The 20,166-nt window shown below is 46.7% G+C and overlaps 1 protein-coding gene across 4 annotated transcripts in view; it reads left to right on the plus strand.

Moving 5' to 3' along the window:
* The first annotated feature begins 14,767 nt into the window (after window positions 1–14,767).
* The window catches only part of ARID1A (AT-rich interaction domain 1A), a 77,077-nt gene continuing 71,678 nt past the window's right edge, over window positions 14,768–20,166 (plus strand). For all 4 annotated transcript variants that reach the window (XM_070404445.1, XM_070404446.1, XM_070404447.1 and 1 more), the window contains exon 1: window positions 14,768–15,958. In XM_070404445.1, the coding sequence (XP_070260546.1) occupies window positions 14,834–15,958 (1,125 nt within the window). In that variant the 5' untranslated portion in view covers window positions 14,768–14,833. The remainder of the gene's footprint in view (window positions 15,959–20,166) is intronic.

Consider the following 20,166-nt stretch of genomic DNA (forward strand, 5'->3'; position numbering starts at 1 on the left):
TTTAGGGAGGAAGACGGAGCCTGACCCAGTGTCCACTACTTCAAGAAATGGGCATAAGGTGGCAGCACTGGTAGTGCCTGCAGGTGTTGTGGAGAGAAACTTGGCCAAGGGCCAGCTGTACTTAAGCTGCTAAATCCCAGGGAGAAGGTGGGAAAAAAAGAACTCTGTTAAAGAAGTCCTTATTAGGGTAGTTAGTAATGAGAGGAGAAAGTCTTCTAGGGGAGTGGTGGTACTCAGGAGCTCTACAGAGAGGAGCGGGTGATGAGGTCACATTGCCTGGCACTCACACATCTGTTGAAAGAATAGCCACTTATAAGGAAGGATCAGGATGAATTGATGAACAATATAGATGAACCTTGAAACATAGTAAGTGAAAGAAGCCAATCACAAAAGACGTTGTACAGTTTCATTTATATGAAATGCTCAGAATAGGCATATCTTTAGAGACAGAAACTAGATTAGTGGTTGCCTAGGGCTTGGGGCAGGGGAGAATGGGGGGTGACTGCTAAAGGGTATGGGGTTTCTTTTGCAGGTGATGAAATGTTCTAAAATTGATTGTGGTGATAGTCTCACAACTCCGAATAAGCTAAAAACCATTGAATGGTGCGCTTTAATGGTGAATTGTAATTATATCTCATTAAAGCTGTTACTAAAAATGGCTGAGATTGTGCATTTCTAAGAAGCTCCTAGGTTATCCTGAAGCGTCCAGTCCTGAAATCACAATTTGACTAGAGAGGCTTTAAGAGGTCCAATGAAATTATATTTTTCTTTGGGATCAGTATTGTGTCAGCTCTATACTGAAGCTAAAATACCAATTACATATAATTACTTATACCTGTCATACTTGCTATATAATGCTTCTAATAATAGTTAATACTGGTATCTTGAAAAAACACATTGCTAACATTGTGGGATTTATTATACATTTTATGGAAAAGCTCAAAATTTGTAAGAGAGCTGAGTTTGAATCCTGGCTCTACCATTTACCAGTGTCATGGCCTTGAATTACTTAATCTATCTGAGCTTCAGTTTCTTTACTTATAGAACGAGCATAATAATACTCAGTGGATTTTTGTGAGTTCTAGCGACTATATGGCACACACATAATAGTTACTCATGAGATAACTACTATTAATGTTGTCAAATTTGTGTGAGATGAAAGAATTTAGCCCACTCCCCTTTTCTTGCATGCATCACTCCATATTTTCTTTTAAATCTCCTAAATCGTGAAATGTTGGTTGTGAAGGAGATGTTTCTCTAAGATCATTTTTCTTCATCCATTTGAAGAAGGCATTGTTGTTGTTTTAAGAAGATCCTTTTAAAAAAATTTATTTGATTTTGAGAGAGAGAAACATTAATTTGTTGTTCCGTTTATTTATGCATTCATTGGTTGGTTCTTGAATGTGCCCTGACTGGGGACCAAACCCAAAACCTTGGCATATCGGATGACGCTCTAACCAACTGAGCTACCTGGTCATTGCCAATGAAGAAGGCATTGTTTAGAGATCTAGTAAAATCCACATGAAACACAACTTTGAATACATAGGTGTGTGCTTGGGCCGGGGGGGGGGGGGGGGGGGGGGCACGGGCGTGTATTCTGGTATTAAGGGATTCAAAGAAAAAGTTCAGGATATTCAATAAGGAATTTTGGTCTCCTTGATTCTTAAGTGCAAATCTGAAATGATTTTCATTTTGTTAAGAATTTTTTTTTAAAACTGAGTTGCTTAATTTTGGTTTAGGGCCTCTGCTGTTTTCCTTTTCCTTTAAAGGTATAGCAGGCAAGTTCTCTTAATGCCTGGCCCTCTGGGAAGCCTACAGAGTAAGGCAATTTGGAACACCCTGTTTTGGAACGGAGCTGCTCCTCAATAGCTCCCCATGGAAGAGGGATTCCTGCTGCAAATTACATGACATCACAGGCACACAGCTTGGGCTGGAGTAAGGACTGCGGCTTCTTCCTTCTGGAGGCGCTTTGACCTGGGGAGGGTCCATGGATTGCAGCAATAGGTGAGTACTGGGTGTCTAGTTCCCTTGTTATACTTATACTTTATACTTGGGCTATTCTCTTAATGTTACAGATATGCAAGAGGCTGCCCAAAGTGTTTGTTTCCTTTTTAAATTTTTAATATGTTTTTATTGATCTTAGAGGGAGAGAGAGAGAAACATCAATTGGCTGCCTCCTTCTCACACCCCGACCAGGGATTGAACCTGCAACCTGGGCATGTGCCCTGACGGGGAATCGAACCAGTGATCTTTAGGTGCACAAGATGATGCTCAACTAAGTAAGCTAGACCACCAGAGCTCCTTTTTAAAATATATTCTTCCCACTTTTAGGCTGACTTTATCTCATTGGTTTTCCTGGTTTCCGGAAGAATATGCAGCAAATACTAATTGTCACTGGAAGCTCCTGGCATGCAGCATTAGTGAAATTTGTTTCTTCCTTTTTGTTAAATCATTCTTTTCTTTTCTTTTGACACTTTTATAAATTTAACCCCTAGCCAACACCTTTCTATCATTGTGTACTCAGCATTACCTATATGAAGGCCTAAGCAGTATAGAGACTTCAACAATTTTTCTTTTTTATTTGGTTTTTAAATTATAGAAGAATTAAATGCTGTCAACTGATACATGTTTAGAGTTTAGGGTAAACATCACTCCAACTTTTATAAGTACTTTAAAAGAAAACTGGTTTTGGAGATGCCATTTTAAAAAAACCTGTTTAATAGAGAATTCTGTTGAACACAAATTTTCAAATTTGAAAAAGAAAATAGGATTCTGCCTATTTACTGCAGCTTTGAATATTTAGGATTTCTTCTATAAACAATTCTGCTTTGTGTCATTGCTGCATGAGTTGCTCAAAAAGACTGAACTGGAGGTACCAGCCCCCTAGAAAGGATAGCCACAGGTTCATGGAGTGAGGAAGTGCTAGTGGCTAATCGGGGACTTCCAAGGTCACTAATTTTGAAACCCCTTAAGCACTGATCTAAAGATCAAATTCTCACCCTGGCTGGGTAGCTCAGTTGGTTAGAACATACACCAAGGTTTTGGGGTTCGATCCCCCATCAGGGCACATACAAGAATCAATGAATGCATAAATAAGTGGAGCTTAGATCTTTCTCGATCTCTGTCTCTCAACTCAATTTTTTAAAAAGATCAAATTTTCATCTTCAATAGCAAGGATCAAAAGGTTGGAAGGCTGTATTCTGTTTCCTCATCTAGTACCATGTTTCTTTGGGAGAGTTGCAATTAAATGGACTCTAAGTCAGGCTTGTTCTTTCCTTTCTCATCTGTCCAATTAAGGACATTATTTGATTCCGTGCATCTTAGCCATTCATTTCGGTGGACATTTGTTTCTCTTGTTACAAAGACTAAAGACCATGCAAACCCCAGAGTCAGACAAATAGGTTGAATAAATATCATAATTCCATGTAGCTGCCTTAGGAGCACTGGGTTCCAATCTATGCAGAAACCTCAGGCATGAGCGCTGTTATGCCTAAGAGCATGAGCTCTGAGAGCAGCTCATACAAATTGAGCAGCTCAATTTCTGTGGCATAAATTATACCTTGTGGACATTTTGTGCCATTTAATCCAAGTACATATTACCCAACGTGAGAGCCTATGTGACACGGACAAAAAAAAGAGGAGCAGGAGGAGAGAAGTTAGCTTGATTCTCTTCTCCTCTAGGGAAAAAATACAACTACAATACAACCTGAATGTAAGAGCATCAGTAATATTAATACTTGGGCCAGTGAAAAAACAAAAATAAAATTTTTAAAAAAAGAGATAATTGGGCCAGTGATCTCAAAGTACTTTTAACATCCATTATTTTCTTTGTACTCACCAAAATCTCTGTAAGGTCCCATAGACTGGGAATTGCCATGTCTTACATTTTTCCTCGTTTTTCTTTTCTCTTTGTTTATCAGCTTTCTTGGAAAATGAGGGATCTTGACCTGAGTGCTAGGAACTTAGAAATTTTGAATGAAAAAGGCCTACACTATTTGGGAGGTACATCTTTCCTCTTAGGTAGACATCAGCCTACAATGTATTTTATGGAAGGTATCAAGGTAGTGTATATACAGTGTTGTACATCACAGAAGGGTAATTGTCAGAGGACCTCCCATTCATGGTAAACTGGATGAGAGGATTAACATCCAAAATTTAAAAAATGGAAACTTCTAGACTGGTTCAAAGTATCATGGTGAAGAGATAATTATTTGACTCATGGAGAACCTCTGCTGTCATGCTTCTGAGGATATGTAGTCCATATAACCAGATTTTGTGAGTCTATTTGAAATCTTGAGTACTACAGTTTATAAATGAATACAGCTATTCAGAAGTTTAACTTAGGATGGAAGTCTGGACATTTGCCTCAAATGTTGAGATAACTTTCAAAGTGTAGGCTCTTATGTATAGCCATATCATCCTGAATACCCCCATCCCCATCTCTGCAAAGTGTAGGATCTTTGCCCGGCCCGTGTTGCTCAGTGGTTGAGTGTCGACCTATGAACCAGGAGGTCACGGTTGGATTCCCAGTTGGGACATATGCCCGGGTTGCAGTTGAGAGCTTGATCCCCAGTGTGGAGCATGCAGGAGGCAGCTGATCAATGATTCTCTGTCATCATTGATGTTTCTATCTCTCCCTCTTCCTTCCTCTCTGAAATCAATAAAAAAATATATATTTTAAAAGTGTAGGATCTTTGCCTTGAATATCAGGTAGGTCATCGTCCTTTAACTCTTTTCTTCTCTTTGGTCATTCCCCTCCCCCACTCACCAGCAAGAACACCTCTAACAGTTTTCATTTTTGTAGTACTCCATTCCTATAAATTCCTCCTCCATGTCTTCATTCTGTTTCATTAATTTGGAAAATGGCAGTGAATAATATGTTTGTATATATGTGTGTGTGTGTGTGTATGTGTATGTGTGTGTGTTGTTCTGGGGTTGAAAGTATAGAAATAAAAATCTCGCCCTTGCTGGTGTGGCTTAGTTGGTTGGGTGGCATCCCATGCACCAAAAGGTTGCTGGTTCCACTCTTGGTCAGGGCACATACCCAGGTTGTGGACTCGATCCCTGATGGGGGCGTGCAGAAGGCAGCCGGTTGACGTTCTGCTCTCACATCGATGTTTCTCCTTCTCCCTCTCCCTAACTCTCTCCCTCTAAAACAAACAAACAAAATAAAAAAAGAAAGTATAGAAGTAAAAATCTTTCTTTTTTTTTTAAAGGATTACTTTTTATTTATTTTTTATATTTTATTGATTTTTTACAGAGAGGAAGGGAGAGGGATAGAGAGTTAGAAACATCGATGAGAGAGAAACATCGAGCAGCTGCCTCCTGCACATCTCCTACTGGGGATGTGCCCGCAACCCAGGTACATGCCCTTGACCGGAATCGAACCCGGGACCTTTCAGTCCGCAGGCCAACGCTCTATCCACTGAGCCAAACCGGTTCTGGCAATCTTTAATAAAATAGAAAACACAGAGGGAAAGAGGGTGGGGGAGGTAGGAGAGGGTAAAGGGGTATGAGTAGAAACCTAACTTGGGGTGGTGAATACACAATACAATGTACAGGTGATGTGTTACAGAATTGTACCCCTGAAGCCTATACGCATAACTTTATTAACCAATGCCACCCTAATAAATTCAATAAAAGTACATAAAAAGACAACAAATGTCCCTTGTTATCCAGGTCCCCTTCGTAATTTCAGTTGTTTAAAAAATGTTTCTCCCACATCTTGGCCAAGTTGCAAGGTGAGGCCCCTTCTGAAACCCTTGTTGAGACAGCCAAGGAAGCCAAGGGGAAGGCCAAGGAGACGGCACTGGCAGCTACAGAGAAGGCCAAGGCCTTGCCAGCAAGGTAGCCACCAGGAAGCAGCAGCAGCAATTTGTGTAGCCAGCCCAGACCCAGGTGCGGCAGCACACCACACCACCTGCTGCACTCCCTCTACCTTCCCCCCTGTAATTTAATATTAAAAGTCAACTTTCAGCCTTATCTACTCTCTGGGTAGTGGGTTGGAGGTGGTATCTGTTTGGCATCTACAGGGCATCAGACATGTTACCCATGTCTGGGCCAGGCCTGCTTCTTCCTGCATTTGATAGCTGAGGAGAGATTTGCCTACGGCAGTGGTCGGCAAACTCATTAGTCAGCAGAGCCAAATATCAACAGTACAACGATTGAAATTTCTTTTGAGAGCCAAATTTTTTAAACTTAAACTATATAGGTAGGTACATTGTTATTAACTTAATTAGGGTACTCCTAAGCTGGCCTTTGCTAAAAACGTCCTCAATCTGATTGAGGTACGTTCGCTGAGGTCCACCCCTTCCAACTCTCCCATCCACACTTGTCTTGTATACTTGTTTCGTCTATCTCCTTTCGTTCATCCTCTCTATATGTCCAAACCATCTCAACATACCTAAAAAAAATGTTTCATTTTATAATAATAAAGCCACCATTACAAAGTAATTACAATTCTATAATTGATGACAAAAACACCTGTAGGATTTGCCGCTAGTTGGAAAAATACAGGTAACTTTATGCTTCGAGTAGGTACTTTTGTCACCCGCGCACGATTTGCGGATGCGACTAGCACTAACCACTGCACATGAGACTGCTGACTGACTGGCTCACTCAACTTGTGCATAAATCGCGAGTGCCTCTCCCCCGCTGCGTATCCCGTGGCCCGCCCGACACCCCCCATTTCTTCTAACACCACTTCTTCAAAATAGACTCGCCCAGGACGGAAAAACGACTTCTGCGCATGGGCCACGAAGTTTCAATCGCACTGTACGTGCGCGCCTGCACATGGTTTTTTGTGGAAGAGCCACACTCAAGGGGCCAAAGAGCTGCATGTGGCTCGCGAGCCGCGGTTTGCCGACCACTGGCCTAGGGTAACGGACAGCATTCAGGCAAAATGGTCATAAACACTAGACTGTAAACTCCATGAGGGCAGTGACCTTCGTTTTGTTCTCTGCTCTGTCCCAAGTATCTGGAACAACATCTAGCTCATCATAGACAATAAATATTTGTTGAATTAAAAAAAATGTTTCTCCTGTTATTCTTGTTAAATGTTTCTCATTTTTGGCATCACACACCAAAGCATGATGTCAGAGGCATATGTATATGCATGTTCGAGTTTGTGGTAGAGGAAAAGGAGAGACTAGGTCAGATAACATAGTGTGTACAACGGTGAAGAATTCACTAAATTAATTAATCTTCAATTAGCAGATCATTGAGGATATGAATCACTCACAGGCAGTCAAAAGGTGATACCAGTGAATGGTTATGGCTCAGTGTGACAGCTCCTGTTTTCCTGTTGCACTTAGTACTAGTACTATCGCTGTTGCAGGGCTCTCCTGTGAGTTTTATTGTTCTGGGACTTCAGAAATATCTACTGCCAAGGATAGCATTAATAACTATTCTGGGAGATAGTTAAAGGAAGGAACAAGGTACTTCATGAAGTTTATAAATATGGCTTGGGAATGATCTTACTATTAGTAATAGTCATACTAGTTGAGAGAATAACATGCTCGTAAGATTTCTGAACCTCAGTAGAAGATCCATTTCAGTGAAAATTGAGTCAGAGCAATGCATGCAACTCAAGGATTGCTGAAGAAGGGCAGGTGCATAGGTATTTTCAGGTAGAGACTGTGTGCCCTTGGTCTGCAGTATTTGGTTAAGTTTATAAAATGGTTTCCATCTAACCTCTCCGTAATCAGTTACAAATTGTGCTAATGATGGATTACTAAAGATCTTCGATGGTCAATCAGGTTGCAACCTTCTTACCTCTAAGGTTCTTCCTAGAGAATACTTTCATTTTTCCGGGCTGGGGTGGTTAAGTGTTGGCTCATGAACTAAGACAGTACCTTCATTTTGAAGGCGGTGTAGTACCTAAATTCTCCTATGATTCCATCTTGAAAACACTGACTGCTAGGTCATACAAAAACAGTAAATATATGGGAATCAACTAGAATCCTTTTCTAGAACAGTCTGGACTTTCAACTATAGCTGGGCTTAAGGGGAAACACATCAGCCCTAAACTTCAGTTTTTGAAGAACAGAGTGTCCATATTTTTAGGTAGCTGTGATTGATTGGAGAAAACATATTTAGATCACCTCTTGGAATTTATTCTGAGCTCAAAAGGAACTTCACATTAAAAAATATATAATCTATGCCCAGGCCGGTGTGCTCAGTGGTTAGAGCACCAGCCCATCATCAGTAGGCAACCAGTCGAAGTGTCTCTCTTACATCGGTTTCTCTTTCTCTCTCCCCTCTCCCTACCTCCCTTCTGCTCTCTTTGAAAAGCAATGGAAAAAAATATCTTCAGGTGAGGATTAACAACAACAACAAAATGTAACCTAGCCCTTGCCCAGTGTGGCTCGCTCAGTTGGTTGCATGGCGTTCCGTGCATCAAAAGGTCACTGGTGTGATTCCCAGTCAGGGCACATGCCCAGGTTTCAAGTTCAGTCCCTGGTACCATGTTCCTCTCTCTCCCTCTCCCTTTCCCTTTCTCTCTAAAAAATCAATTAAAAAACATTTAAAAAAATGTAATCTATATCCTGGTTTTGGTGTTTGGAGCAAAAATAGAGCCTAATGTTTATGGCGCTATGTACTCTTTGGTTTGAGTGTAGTTTGTGGATGGGGTCTATTAATGAAAACACACTATGGAGGAGAGGAATGTATGTGTGTGTTTCAGTGCTGTTTTTAAAAGGCCTGTTGGGCCCTACCCTGTTTGGCTGAATGGTTAGAGCCTCAACTCTTGGACTGAAAAGTCTCAGGTTCAATTCTGATCAAGGGCTTGTACTGGTACTTCGGTTGCAGTGAGTGTCTCTTCCCCTCCCTTCCACTCTCTCTAAAAATTAATGGAAAAAATATCCTCAGGTAAGGATTAACAAAAGAAAAAAAAAGGCCTGTTGGGTAGGCTTGATGAAGTGTGTTGGGTTATTTCTCCTTTGTCTCCTGGTCTTTCATCCACAGCAAGACTGGAAAAAACAACACACTTGTTGATAGGCCTGTAGTAGTCTCTTTGGAGGAGTAGGCCAATGAGAACCCATCTGCTAGTTCCCACCCAACAGCCCCTCTGCTGGCTTCTGAATTCAGTTTCAATGTTGTTAAATTTCAGGGCAGAAAGTGGTAATTTGGAAAAGTGCCAAAACCCACTGTAATTTTTCCTGGCAGTTTTCCCTTGGTGTCATTGGTAAGTTCTACATTTCACTGGAATGCCACATCACTATTACTACAGTATCCCACACTTCACTTATGTTTGGTCCAATTTTCTTTTATCTTGGGAAGAAGTTATTTTCTGTAGGGATAGATAGGTTTAAACTCTATTAAAGCCAGTCAGAATGCTTTCCCTTAAGGGCCATTCACTTCCTGTCCTATGCCTAATAGGTTTCTTTGGATTTTCTTTCTCTTTTTAAAAATATGTTTTTACTGGTTTTTTTAGAGAGGAAGGGAGAGGGAAAGAGAGATAAAAACATCAAAAACATCAATGAATCTGGCTGCCTTCTGCACGCCCCCCACAGGGGATTGAGCAGAAACCCCAGCCTCTTGGTTCCTGGTCCACACTCAACCGCTGAGCAACACAGGCCAGGCTGGGTTTTCTTTGACTCATAAAAAGCCTGGGATGCTGCTGCTGGAGTAACCTCTTGAGTTGGTTGTGTTTGCAGAGAACAGGCAGTACATTTGCTGTTTTAGCCTCCTGTCCGGCTTCACAGGATTGTATGCCTGCCTCCTTCCATTCTGTCAGTGCTCACACAAATTTTCCTTCTCTTTCCAAATCTCTTCTACAGAACTTTGTTGGAGCAAAAGACTCCATTCCAGATCCATTCCAGAGTTGCTATGAGAAACTCACCCCCTCTGATTCTTTTTCCTATCTCAGTAAAATGGCAGTCAAAGCGCTTTATGCAATCAGGGTTAAAATAAATACCCAGTTAGAATATTTGATTTTCCTCTGATTTTCTTCTTTACCCTCAACGTTCAAAAATTTTCCCTACAATGATTTTACATGTGGGAAAATTTTTCTAGATTGGTTAGCCTTCAGTATTAAGATTGATGGCTTTATTTTTCCATAGTAATATTGTTGGCGCTTAGCTCTCCAAATCCAAAAACAGTTTAGTGTGATAAGTACCCAATATAAAATTGTTCTCTTCTGATGGACTACAGAGTGACTTTCAATTAGTTTTATTTACATATTATGTTTGTATCAGTTGGTGAATATAAATAAGCCTTCAATGAGGCTCAGTAGAAATGTTCAAATTTCTGATCTACTCAGTGGTTTTACAAAACTCCAGTCCAGGTTTGTTTGGCTTTAAATTATTATTAGCAGTTTTACGCTGTCAGCAAGCTCACCAACGAGATTGGTAGATAAGGAAAATATACAAATTAGAGTATAAGAGAGTTGGTACTTTTCCCTTCATGTTAAATTGACCCTGTGTGTTATCTTATATTTGAAACTCACCACAAACCAGACCAGACTGAACCTTTATTTATTTTATTTTTGATTTTTAGCTTTTTGGGGAGGTGATGGTGAGGGTAATTCTTATCTTATATTGGTCCAAAAAAGTAAGTTGACTTAAATGTCTAAGGATATTTAGAGCAGAGCTACTCTTATTGTGAAAAAAAAAAAAAAAAAGTATCATTCAGAAATTAACATTTCTCAAAATGTATTCCTCATTATTCTGAAATGTAAATTCCCTCAAATTGTTTAAAACTTTGAGATGAGTGGAAGAAGCATCGAGACAAGCGGTTGTTGAGCGCCCACTAAGCTTGACTCCTCTGGAGTTGCTCCGCTGGGATTCTAGGTGCTGGCCAGGCACACTTTTATCGCGAGGAGCTGCGGAGCTCCATTCAGACTCCGATCCATTTTTCTCCGTGGTAATCCAGTTCGTATTTTACAGCTTCCGTCTGGGAGCCAGTAATATAATGAATTGCCGAGACTCTCGCTTCAATCCACTTTCCTCGCTTAATATGCAGCCCAAAGTTTTGCAGCTCGCTGTCAGATGGCAGTGCTAGACTTTCGCACTGCTCCCAAGCCTCCGCTGGAGCTGTTTCTGAACACGGAGTTGCAAACTTTAAGAAACAGACAGCTCCAGACGGAAATCCACGCCAGGCTTTGAACTCGGCTTCTGGCTTCCGTCAACTGACACAGTTGCCCTTTTGCTCAAACTCGCAGCACCAGTTCGCACTGGAGAAAGCTCCGCTGGGTGTCTGTTGCTTTTGCCGCGGCGGGGACACGTGTGGGGGCCCCAACCCGAAGCTCCACTGATTTCCCGCGCCCTAGTTCAGAATCGAGGCAAATCCTTAGTGGTTCCCTTGGGCTTAAAACTTGTTCCCCCCAGAGGAGTGAGGAAAGGAAGGAGCCAAACCCGATCTTTTGTTTGTTGAGTTTTGTATTTCTAACACTTAGGGGAAACACTGCGAGAGAGGAAGGGTTTGCCTCCCTGTAAATGTTTCCCTCTCTTGGTAAACTCTCCAGGCCTCGGTTCCACATTTTGCAGTTGACTGCGTGGATTTTAATAGGTTGTTCCCTTGCTCTCGGACCCAATCCATGCACACGGTGCAGCCGGATACAATGAGAGCACACCCTCTGCCATTTTCAGTCGGTTTGTCCTGGCAGCCCTGCCCCCCATCTTGGCTGCCGCAGCCGCGGGAGTTAATGCTGCGAGTAGGAAATCCTCCTGATCCTCTAGGTTGGAAATCCAGTCCACGTTTGCCAAGTGCCGTGCGGCCGGGGATGGTGATAAGAACTCTCCTGTGAGGGAGCGAGCGAGACTTTAGTCCGGTTTCCATGTCAACGATTCAGTCCATATTTGCCATCAGGCTGTTGGTGGCAGAGGCGCTTTCGCGAGGGTACGCACTGTCCTAGTCCTAGTTCTCTAATCTGCGCCGGGATTCTGGAGCCGCCTGGTGAGGGGTTAAAAGGCAGCGGCCGCGGGGAGAAAACTCCACCAGGGAAGACCCACGGCCCCAAACGCGGAGCTCGCAGCCCGGCCAGCCACGTGCCCAGCTCCGCCCCTCCCCCTTCCCCGCTGCCATCGCCCCGAGGGAAAGCTGGTGGGCCAGTTTCTAAGAAAGTTCCTTTCAACTCGGCAGCCCCTGGGATGGTGGTGTGGGGCTCTAAAGATAGGGGTGGAAGAGGGCCCTAAAGGTTTTGAGATTAAAAAAAAAAAAAGCGGAAAAGGAGAAATCCCACATGACCTCCTCCAACCTGGGTGGATAGATTTTTGTGCACTTTATCTTATTGCTAGATAAAAAAAAATGGTGGTTGTTTTCTAAACAACTTGACCACTAGTAGAAAAGGGATTTCGGCGTTTACTGAATTTTACAGCCACTGAAGAAAGGGGATGAGGGCTTCCTCTGGAGACAAATCCATTCTGGCTTTCAGATTTCAACTGGGCTCCAGGTTTCCCATGACACTCCAGCTCTGAGGAAAATGGCAGGGTAATTGCATGTAAAAAATTCCTCATTTGTGTGCAGGACTCAGGACTGTTTGCCAGCTCAGAGGCAGTTGATTAAATAGCCAAGCACCATGTATGAGGCAGCTTGTAATTTGGTTTCTAGGACCGAATGCACCAGGAGAATTGTTGTCCCAGAGGACTGTGCGTGGAAAGAGGCCACGGGCCCATTCCCGTCCGTCGGTCAGGTCCTGGAAGGCTGGTTTGGTTCTTGGATTGGGGGGCAGGGGAGGGGGAACACACCACTTCCAGATGAACAGTAAGGTTTGCCTTTTTAGTGTAAGATGCTTTTAAGATTTCTTGAGGGGGTAGGGATGAGTTCAGGGTTTGGGCATTATTCACAGTGACCAGTAAGTGGCACAGCCAGAACTCCAGGGGCTTGCAGAACCTGGAAGTTCTAAGATAATGCTTCTGTGGCCTAGAAGTCTCCATTTATAAAATCCGAGGGGAGAAGAGACTCTGGTGTTTAGTGACTACCAAGGCCTGGGCTTCTTTCTCCCAAGGCAGCCTTGGGCCTGGTGAGGAACTGGAAACCCCTCTGGCTTTTGTAGACTGTCATGTCCGAGCATTCCAAATCCGCCTGCGGAGGAAGAGGCTGCCTATAGATCTGGAGTTTTCTATGTAAGTCTCCAGCTCAGTATACATCTCTTGGGATGTAATAGTAAAACTTTGAATAATCTTTTCAATGGAGGCTAGAAAACAAATTTGAGTGGCATCATTTTCTAAGCGACCTGTTAGACTGTCCCTTTTCTCTTTTTAAGGAGAAAATGGTTTCCTTCTGGCCATCCCTCTTCTGCAGTGGTTCCTCCACCCCAGGAGCTTCTGTGGCCCGTTTATAGTCTTACAGGCACTGTCTTTGGAGACTGGGGCTATTGGTCATTCTGGGCTCAGTCCTTTTAAGCGGCAAAGATGGGGCTTGGGTTATCCTGCTAGAAGGCTATCATATGCCCCTAGAGTAGCTTCAGTGACCATTTTAAGTCAACGTTGAGATGACCAGCTTTGATCTCAAACCTATTCTGGTATATTCTGATCCCATTGTTACATGACACGACTTCTGCCCTCTAACTTTAATGGGACAGTCCCCTCGCCTCTCTTTCAATTCTGTAAAGTGGGGATAACATGATCTCATGCCCCCAAAGCCTTGTGAGGACCAGCTACTGAGGTCAGGGGAGAGGGAGCTCGGGAAGTCCTAACGCTGATCTGCCATTCCATTCGGCTTGAAAAGGGGGTAAAAAGTAAGGCACCCCTTCCCCCCTCCCCAAGCTGGGTCTTTAGAGTGAGTTTGTAAAGGCTTTAAAGGAAAAAAGTGCCGTAGAGGTGCTAAGTAGCAGCCCAGAGACCAGGCCCGCTGCCAGGGGCTCAGGCCGGGGCCGAGGCGGCCGCGGTCTCGGGCTCAGGCCAGTTCTGCAGCCGCGAGTAAGTTCCTGCTGCCCGCTCCTCTCGGCGCGGCCAGGAGGGGACCGGCCCGGATCCGAGCGCCCGAGGGAGGCGGCGTGGGCTCCGGGGAGGCGCCAGCTCCGGGCCGGGTTTTCCCCGAAGCCTTCGGCGCTGGGGCTGCCGAGCGAAAGCGGCAGAGCGCCTGCCGCCGCGGCCGGTTCCCTCCCCTCCTCCTTTGTGAGGGGAAGGGAGCGAGTCCGTTCCACGGCCTGCGCCCGCTCCGCGCTCCGTTCCGGGTTTGCCAGGCGGCCGCGACGGCGCTGGGTAAAATGGCAGTGCTGAGCCTCGTGTCGGAGTGAGGGGGACTCGGAGGAGAGTGGGGCGCTCCAGCCGCTCAGCCCGGCCGCCCGCCCGCCCGCCCGCTCGCCCGCTGCCGCGCAGCAGCCTCGGCCCGCACCGCGGCCGGGGAGGGGAGGCAGGGCGCCGGCTCGCACTCCGACTCTGCCTCCCGGCGCCCGGGCGGCCGCCGCGCGCCCTCCAGCCCGCCCGTCCCGGGTCCCCCTCCCCCCGCTCCCTCCCCGCCCCCTCCCCCTCGCTTCCCTCCTCCCTCCCTCCCTCCTCCTTTCTCCGGCAGCAGAAAGCGGAGAGTCACAGCGGGGCCAGGCCCTGGGGAGCGGAGCCTCCACCGCCCCCCTCATTCCCAGGCAAGGGCTTGGGGGGAATGAGCCGGGAGAGCCGGGTCCCGAGCCGACAGAGCCGGGAGCAGCTGAGCCGCCGGCGCCTCAGCCGCCGCCGCCTCCTCCTCCTCCGCCGCCGCCGCCAGCCCGGAGCCTGAGCCGGCGGGGCGGGGGGGAGAGGAGCGAGCGAGCGAGAGCAGCTCAGCCGCGGAGCCCCGCGAGGCCCGCCCGGCGGGTGGGGAGGGCAGCCCGGGGGACTCGGCCCCGGGGCGGGGTGGGTGGGGGGGAGACGACGAAGACAGGGCCGGTTTCTCCGCGGACGAGACAGCGGGGATCATGGCCGCGCAGGTCGCCCCCGCCGCCGCCAGCAGCCTGGGCAACCCGCCGCCGCCGCCCTCGGAGCTGAAGAAAGCGGAGCAGCAGCAGCGGGAGGAGGCGGGGGGCGAGGCGGCGGCGGCAGCGGCCGAGCGCGGGGAAATGAAGGCAGCCGCCGGCCCGGAGAGCGAAGGCCCCGCCGTGGGGCCGCCGCCGCCGCTGGGAAAGGAGCTGCAGGACGGGGCCGAGAGCAACGGGGGCAGCGGCGGAGCCGGCGGCGGAGGGCCCGGCGCGGAGCCGGACCTGAAGAACTCGAACGGGAACGCGGGCCCGAGGCCCGCCCTGAACAATAACCTCCCGGAGCCGCCCGGCGGCGGCGGCGGCGGCAGCAGCAGCGACGGGGTGGGGGCGCCTCCTCACTCAGCCGCGGCCGCCCTGCCGCCCCCCGCCTACGGCTTCGGGCAGCCCTACGGCCGGAGCCCGTCTGCCGTCGCCGCCGCGGCGGCCGCCGTCTTCCACCAACAACATGGCGGACAACAAAGCCCTGCCCTGGCAGCGCTGCAGAGCGGCGGCGGCGGGGGCCTGGAGCCCTACGCGGGGCCCCAGCAGAACTCGCACGACCACGGCTTCCCCAACCACCAGTACAACTCCTACTACCCCAACCGCAGCTCCTACCCCCCGCCCCCCCAGGCCTACACGCTGAGCTCCCCGAGAGGTGGCACTCCGGGCTCCGGCGCGGCGGCGGCCGCCGGCTCCAAGCCGCCTCCCTCCTCCAGCGCCTCCGCCTCCTCGTCGTCTTCGTCCTTCGCTCAGCAGCGCTTCGGGGCCATGGGGGGAGGCGGCTCCTCCGCGGCCGGCGGGGGAACCCCCCAGCCCACCGCCACCCCCACCCTCAACCAACTGCTCACGTCGCCCAGCTCGGCCCGGGGCTACCAGGGCTACCCCGGGGGCGACTACGGCGGCGGGCCCCCGGACGGCGGCGCCGGCAAGGGCCCGGCGGACATGGCCTCGCAGTGCTGGGGGGCTGCGGCGGCGGCGGCGGCGGCGGCGGCCGCCTCGGGAGGGGCCCAACAAAGGAGCCACCACGCGCCCATGAGCCCTGGCAGCAGCGGCGGCGGGGGTCAGCCCCTCGCCCGGACCCCGCAGGTACACAGCTGAATGGGGAGGGGGCTGGGCGAGGGGGGTCCGGGGGTGGGTGGGTGGGTGGCGGCCGCGGGACCAGGCCTCCGCCGTCGGCTACCCCCAGCCCGGGGCCCCCACTGCTGGGGAGCTGCCATTGTCTGGCTCTTCTCTCTTAAAATGGCTGCCTGTCTGCCTTCCTTTCCTTCCCTCCTTTAGCCTTTGTGTGGGGCTCTCCCTGAGGTGTCTGCTCCCCTTCTCCCCCTCCCCTGGTCCCTTCGAATTCCGGGGGCCTCCAGGGGGGTGCGGGGCAGAATGTGCGGGGAAGGGCCCGGTCAGGGTGAGAGGGTGCTGGGGGCTCAGGTTAGGGTGCAGGCAGTGTTAGGAGCTCTGGAGTTGAGTGAATAGCTCTTTGCTCACCTGCCGCTCCTCTCCGCCACCCCCTGCCTTCCTCCAGGCCGGCCCCGGTCTGTGCTTTCAAGGAGGGGCCCCTCGGGCTGGGGGGACCTCGAGGGAGGGCAGGGGCCTGCTTGGGGGCAGCTAGAGGCCGGCTGCGGCTCCCCCAGAGCAGCCCGGGCCATGTCCTGTCTGAGTCTCTGTCGGCCCAGCGGCCTGGGCTTCTCCCTGGAAGTGCTGGTAAACAGCTGAGTGATTGGAGTAGTAAGTGCAGATTGCTTTGGTTTGGGATTTGAATTATGGAGGTAAAATCCTTCTGTCAAAGCCAGGAGACAGTTGGTCTTAGGTTGACATCCTATCTGTGATCTGATTGGCTCCCCATCTCCTGCTCTTGGCCATTTATAATTGCCTCTGATGTAATGGTACAACAATCCTGATGAGCTCATAAACTTTTACACTCTGCTTTTCTGCCAGTGATAACCCAAACCATCGCTGCCACTATCTGCCTTTTATTCCACAGCTGAAATTGGCTGTGACCTTGAGGAGGGAGGTTTAAGCGGCAATACTGTATCAGCAGGAGCAGAGCCCCAGACAGGCTGCCCTTGTTACATTGTGCCCGAAACAAAAGAGGAGCCAGTGGCATTTTGCTTGTACCTTGGATTTATTTTGCTTGTTATGTTTTATGCAGCCTGAAATAGATTCTGTGTTGTTAGAACAGTAGCTGGGTTTTTTCTCTACAATGGGTTTGCTGTTTGTTTTGGTTTTGTGACTTTCCTGATGTTGCATAAATGACTTCTTTGATAGCTCTGAAGATGCATTTGTCTTGAGTAATTTTGACCCCGTTCACTTCAGAATTGAAATTATTTTATTGGCTTTTTATTACGTGACAAATGTGGGGTCTTATGGGAGGGGGTAAGAGAAAACATTTTTTTATTTTTTGAGAACGACGCTTTCTGAGAGAGAATTTCATATTCAAATGTTTTGCTTTAAGACAGGCTGGCCTCATTCTTTGTTTACATGTTGAATTTTGTTAACATTTTTCTTTTGTTGAACTTTAGGAAAGCAGCTCAATTTAAAGGGAAGCTGACATCTTTTCATCATCTCGAGAGGGACTTTTTCTAAAGGCCTAGCTTGGTGAAATTTATCATTTGTTCTTGGAATATCAAAAAAGCCAGTTTTTATTTTGCCATCAATCATTTTAGAGCTTTAAGTAGAGATTGACCAGTTTTTTTCTTTGCATTATAAGATATGTTCCACTTTTTGTCTGCCTTCTAAGGTAATAAATGTAGCAACCTATAATGATACTTAAGATTTGCTTAGAAATGACAACTACTAGGTACTTTTTAAAGCATTTTATTTTGCCCTTCTCTCTTCATCATGTTCTGTTTTCAATACTTTGGTCAGAAATATTAGGTATTTTATGGAATCAAGTATCTTTTCAAAGAGGAATAAAAGCTCCTTCATATCTCCCCCTCTCCCAGCAGTACCCAGTTATACTTTTGTGGTATGAGATTTTGTTCACTTAAGCGACCTTATTAGCCGTATTCCCCTCCCCATCTAGAACTGCTTTTCTACTCTTCCATTGAGCTGGGAATTTTGAAAATAGTTGTGTTCCACGGCCAGTTTAGAGCTTTGACTCCCTGTCTTCCATGATGTTGTACATCTGGGCAAGAAATAGGGGAATTTTCAATTGGAATTCTAGTGTATGGAGGATAAGTTGTTTTTTGTCTTAGAAAAAAGAACATCCTGTTGTTTCTGGGTCATTCTATAGTCTACACTTCTTCCCCCTCATTCTTTTCTTTTTTTTTTTTGGTAGGGGGTGGTGAGAAATTTACCTTTCTTAAACTATTAGAGGAAGTAATTTGGGGTAAGTCAGGGTCATTTAAAAGCAAAAATTAATTTGAATTCTCTTGGTTTGGCAAACACATGTTTGTTTTTGGATAAAATCAGGTTTTGTGATTTCTGTTTTTCAGTCAAACAGATATTTGGACATTTTCTATGTACTAGGTGCTATACTCTGTGCTGGGTAAAAAGGTAGGAAAATAGATATAGTCTTTGGTTGGAAGCTTGTCTGTGCTGTCTTTACATGAATTTTCTGATTCCCCTTTAATATCACCAGACCTGGCACTTCATACAACACAGATTCCTGTTCGATTTTAGTTCAAGTGTCTACTACACTGAGACCTAAAGAGTGGGCTGGTGACATTCACTTAGTGGGAGATAGTGAAACTTCCAGTTTTGTGGGCTGCTTCAGTTCAGGTGTGTAGTCTAGATGAGGGTTGTAGGTGGATTTTGTTCAGAATTCCTCTTTGATGCTTAAGGATAAACCTCTTGGAGGATCACGATAGGGTCTTGCTCTCTCTTTCTTTCCCTAACTCAGTCTTGGGTTATAAGTATTTTGCAGAGACTTGATTAATACAGCTAAGGTGGTACTGTTCTCATTTGACTCTGCCTTTTTGAAGTAAAGATTAGGTAAGTGTATGTTGTGGCTATGTCTTTTTTAAATATATTTTTATTGATTTCAGAGAAGAAGGTAGGAGAGAGAGGTAGAAACATCAATGATGAAAAACAATCATTGATTGGCCGCCTCCTGCATGCCCCCCACTGGGGATCCAGCCCGCAACCCAGGCATATACCCTTGACCAGAATGGAACCCTGGACCCTTTGGTCTGCAGGCCGATGTTCTATCCACTGAGCCAAACCAGCTAGGGCTGTGGCTATATCTTTTTCACAGGAGCTGGGGAGATCCCAGCAAACTTTTTCTTTATGCCTTTTTGTAAGTACTGTGTCTCAACCTGTTGAGATACTTTTTAGTCATCCATGTGATTGAACCTGATATAAAGCTTTTATTTTTATTCTTTATTGATTTCAGAGAGGAAAGGAGAGGGAGAGAGAGAGAGATAGAAACATCAAAGATGAGAGAGAACCATTGATCAGCTGCCTTCTGCATGGTCCCTATTGGTGATTGAGCCCACAACACTGGGCATGTGCCCTGACTGGGAATGGAACCGTGACCTCCTGATTCATAGGTTGAAGCTCAACCATTGAGCCACACCAGCTGGGCTAAAGCTTTTTACTTGGGATGCTCTTAGCTGTAGTACCTTGAGAATAGTACCAGCTTATCAAACTAAAAAGTGATATAGAATATGTAGTCCAGAATCAAGCTGGATTTGATTGTAGGAGTTTGGCTGTTAGTTCCTGCTACAGAAATACCAAATGATATTTCCGACTACTGGGAAACAAATACAGGAATTCTGGACTTACTATGGGAATGCCTACTGGCAGAAACTCTGGGCTGGCTGAAATACAGGACTCTTGGCCTCTCTCAAGTAGGAGGGACCAGGATAACCACACTGAGATGGCACTTAGTTATGGAGGCTTCATGTTTCTGTACTGTCCACGAGAGAACTGGGGGTGGTGGAGGTTGGAATGGTGGTGAGAGAAAAGAGAAAGCAGCTAGGACCAAGGTTGGTGGCTTTGTATTGGGCCCTGCAAGGACTTTTCTTAGGTTCCTTCATGTATGACACAGAGTAACCATAATAAGTGACATCTGCTGTAACAAGATGTCTTGGATTGCATTAAATATTCATATGTTGGATTGACTCCTGTAAGGTGTGATGCCTACAGTAGGCCTCTAGCAAAGAGGTTAATGAAATTTTTTTAAAATATGAAAATAGGAACAAATAATGTTCAGGGCCCCTTCTCATTCCCACCTCCCAAAAGGTTATATTGGTTGGCTTCACATCCCCAATTCTAGAAGCAACTGAAGCATGCAGATATGGTTAAAATATGGTATTCAAAATAAATTGGCAACTAATATTTTTTTCCTGCCAGTGAGC

This window comes from Myotis yumanensis, unplaced genomic scaffold (assembly GCF_028538775.1).
Source record: "Myotis yumanensis isolate MYYU_CA2020_CCGP unplaced genomic scaffold, mMyoYum1.0.hap1 SCAF_2, whole genome shotgun sequence".
Lineage (NCBI taxonomy): Eukaryota > Metazoa > Chordata > Mammalia > Chiroptera > Vespertilionidae > Myotis > Myotis yumanensis.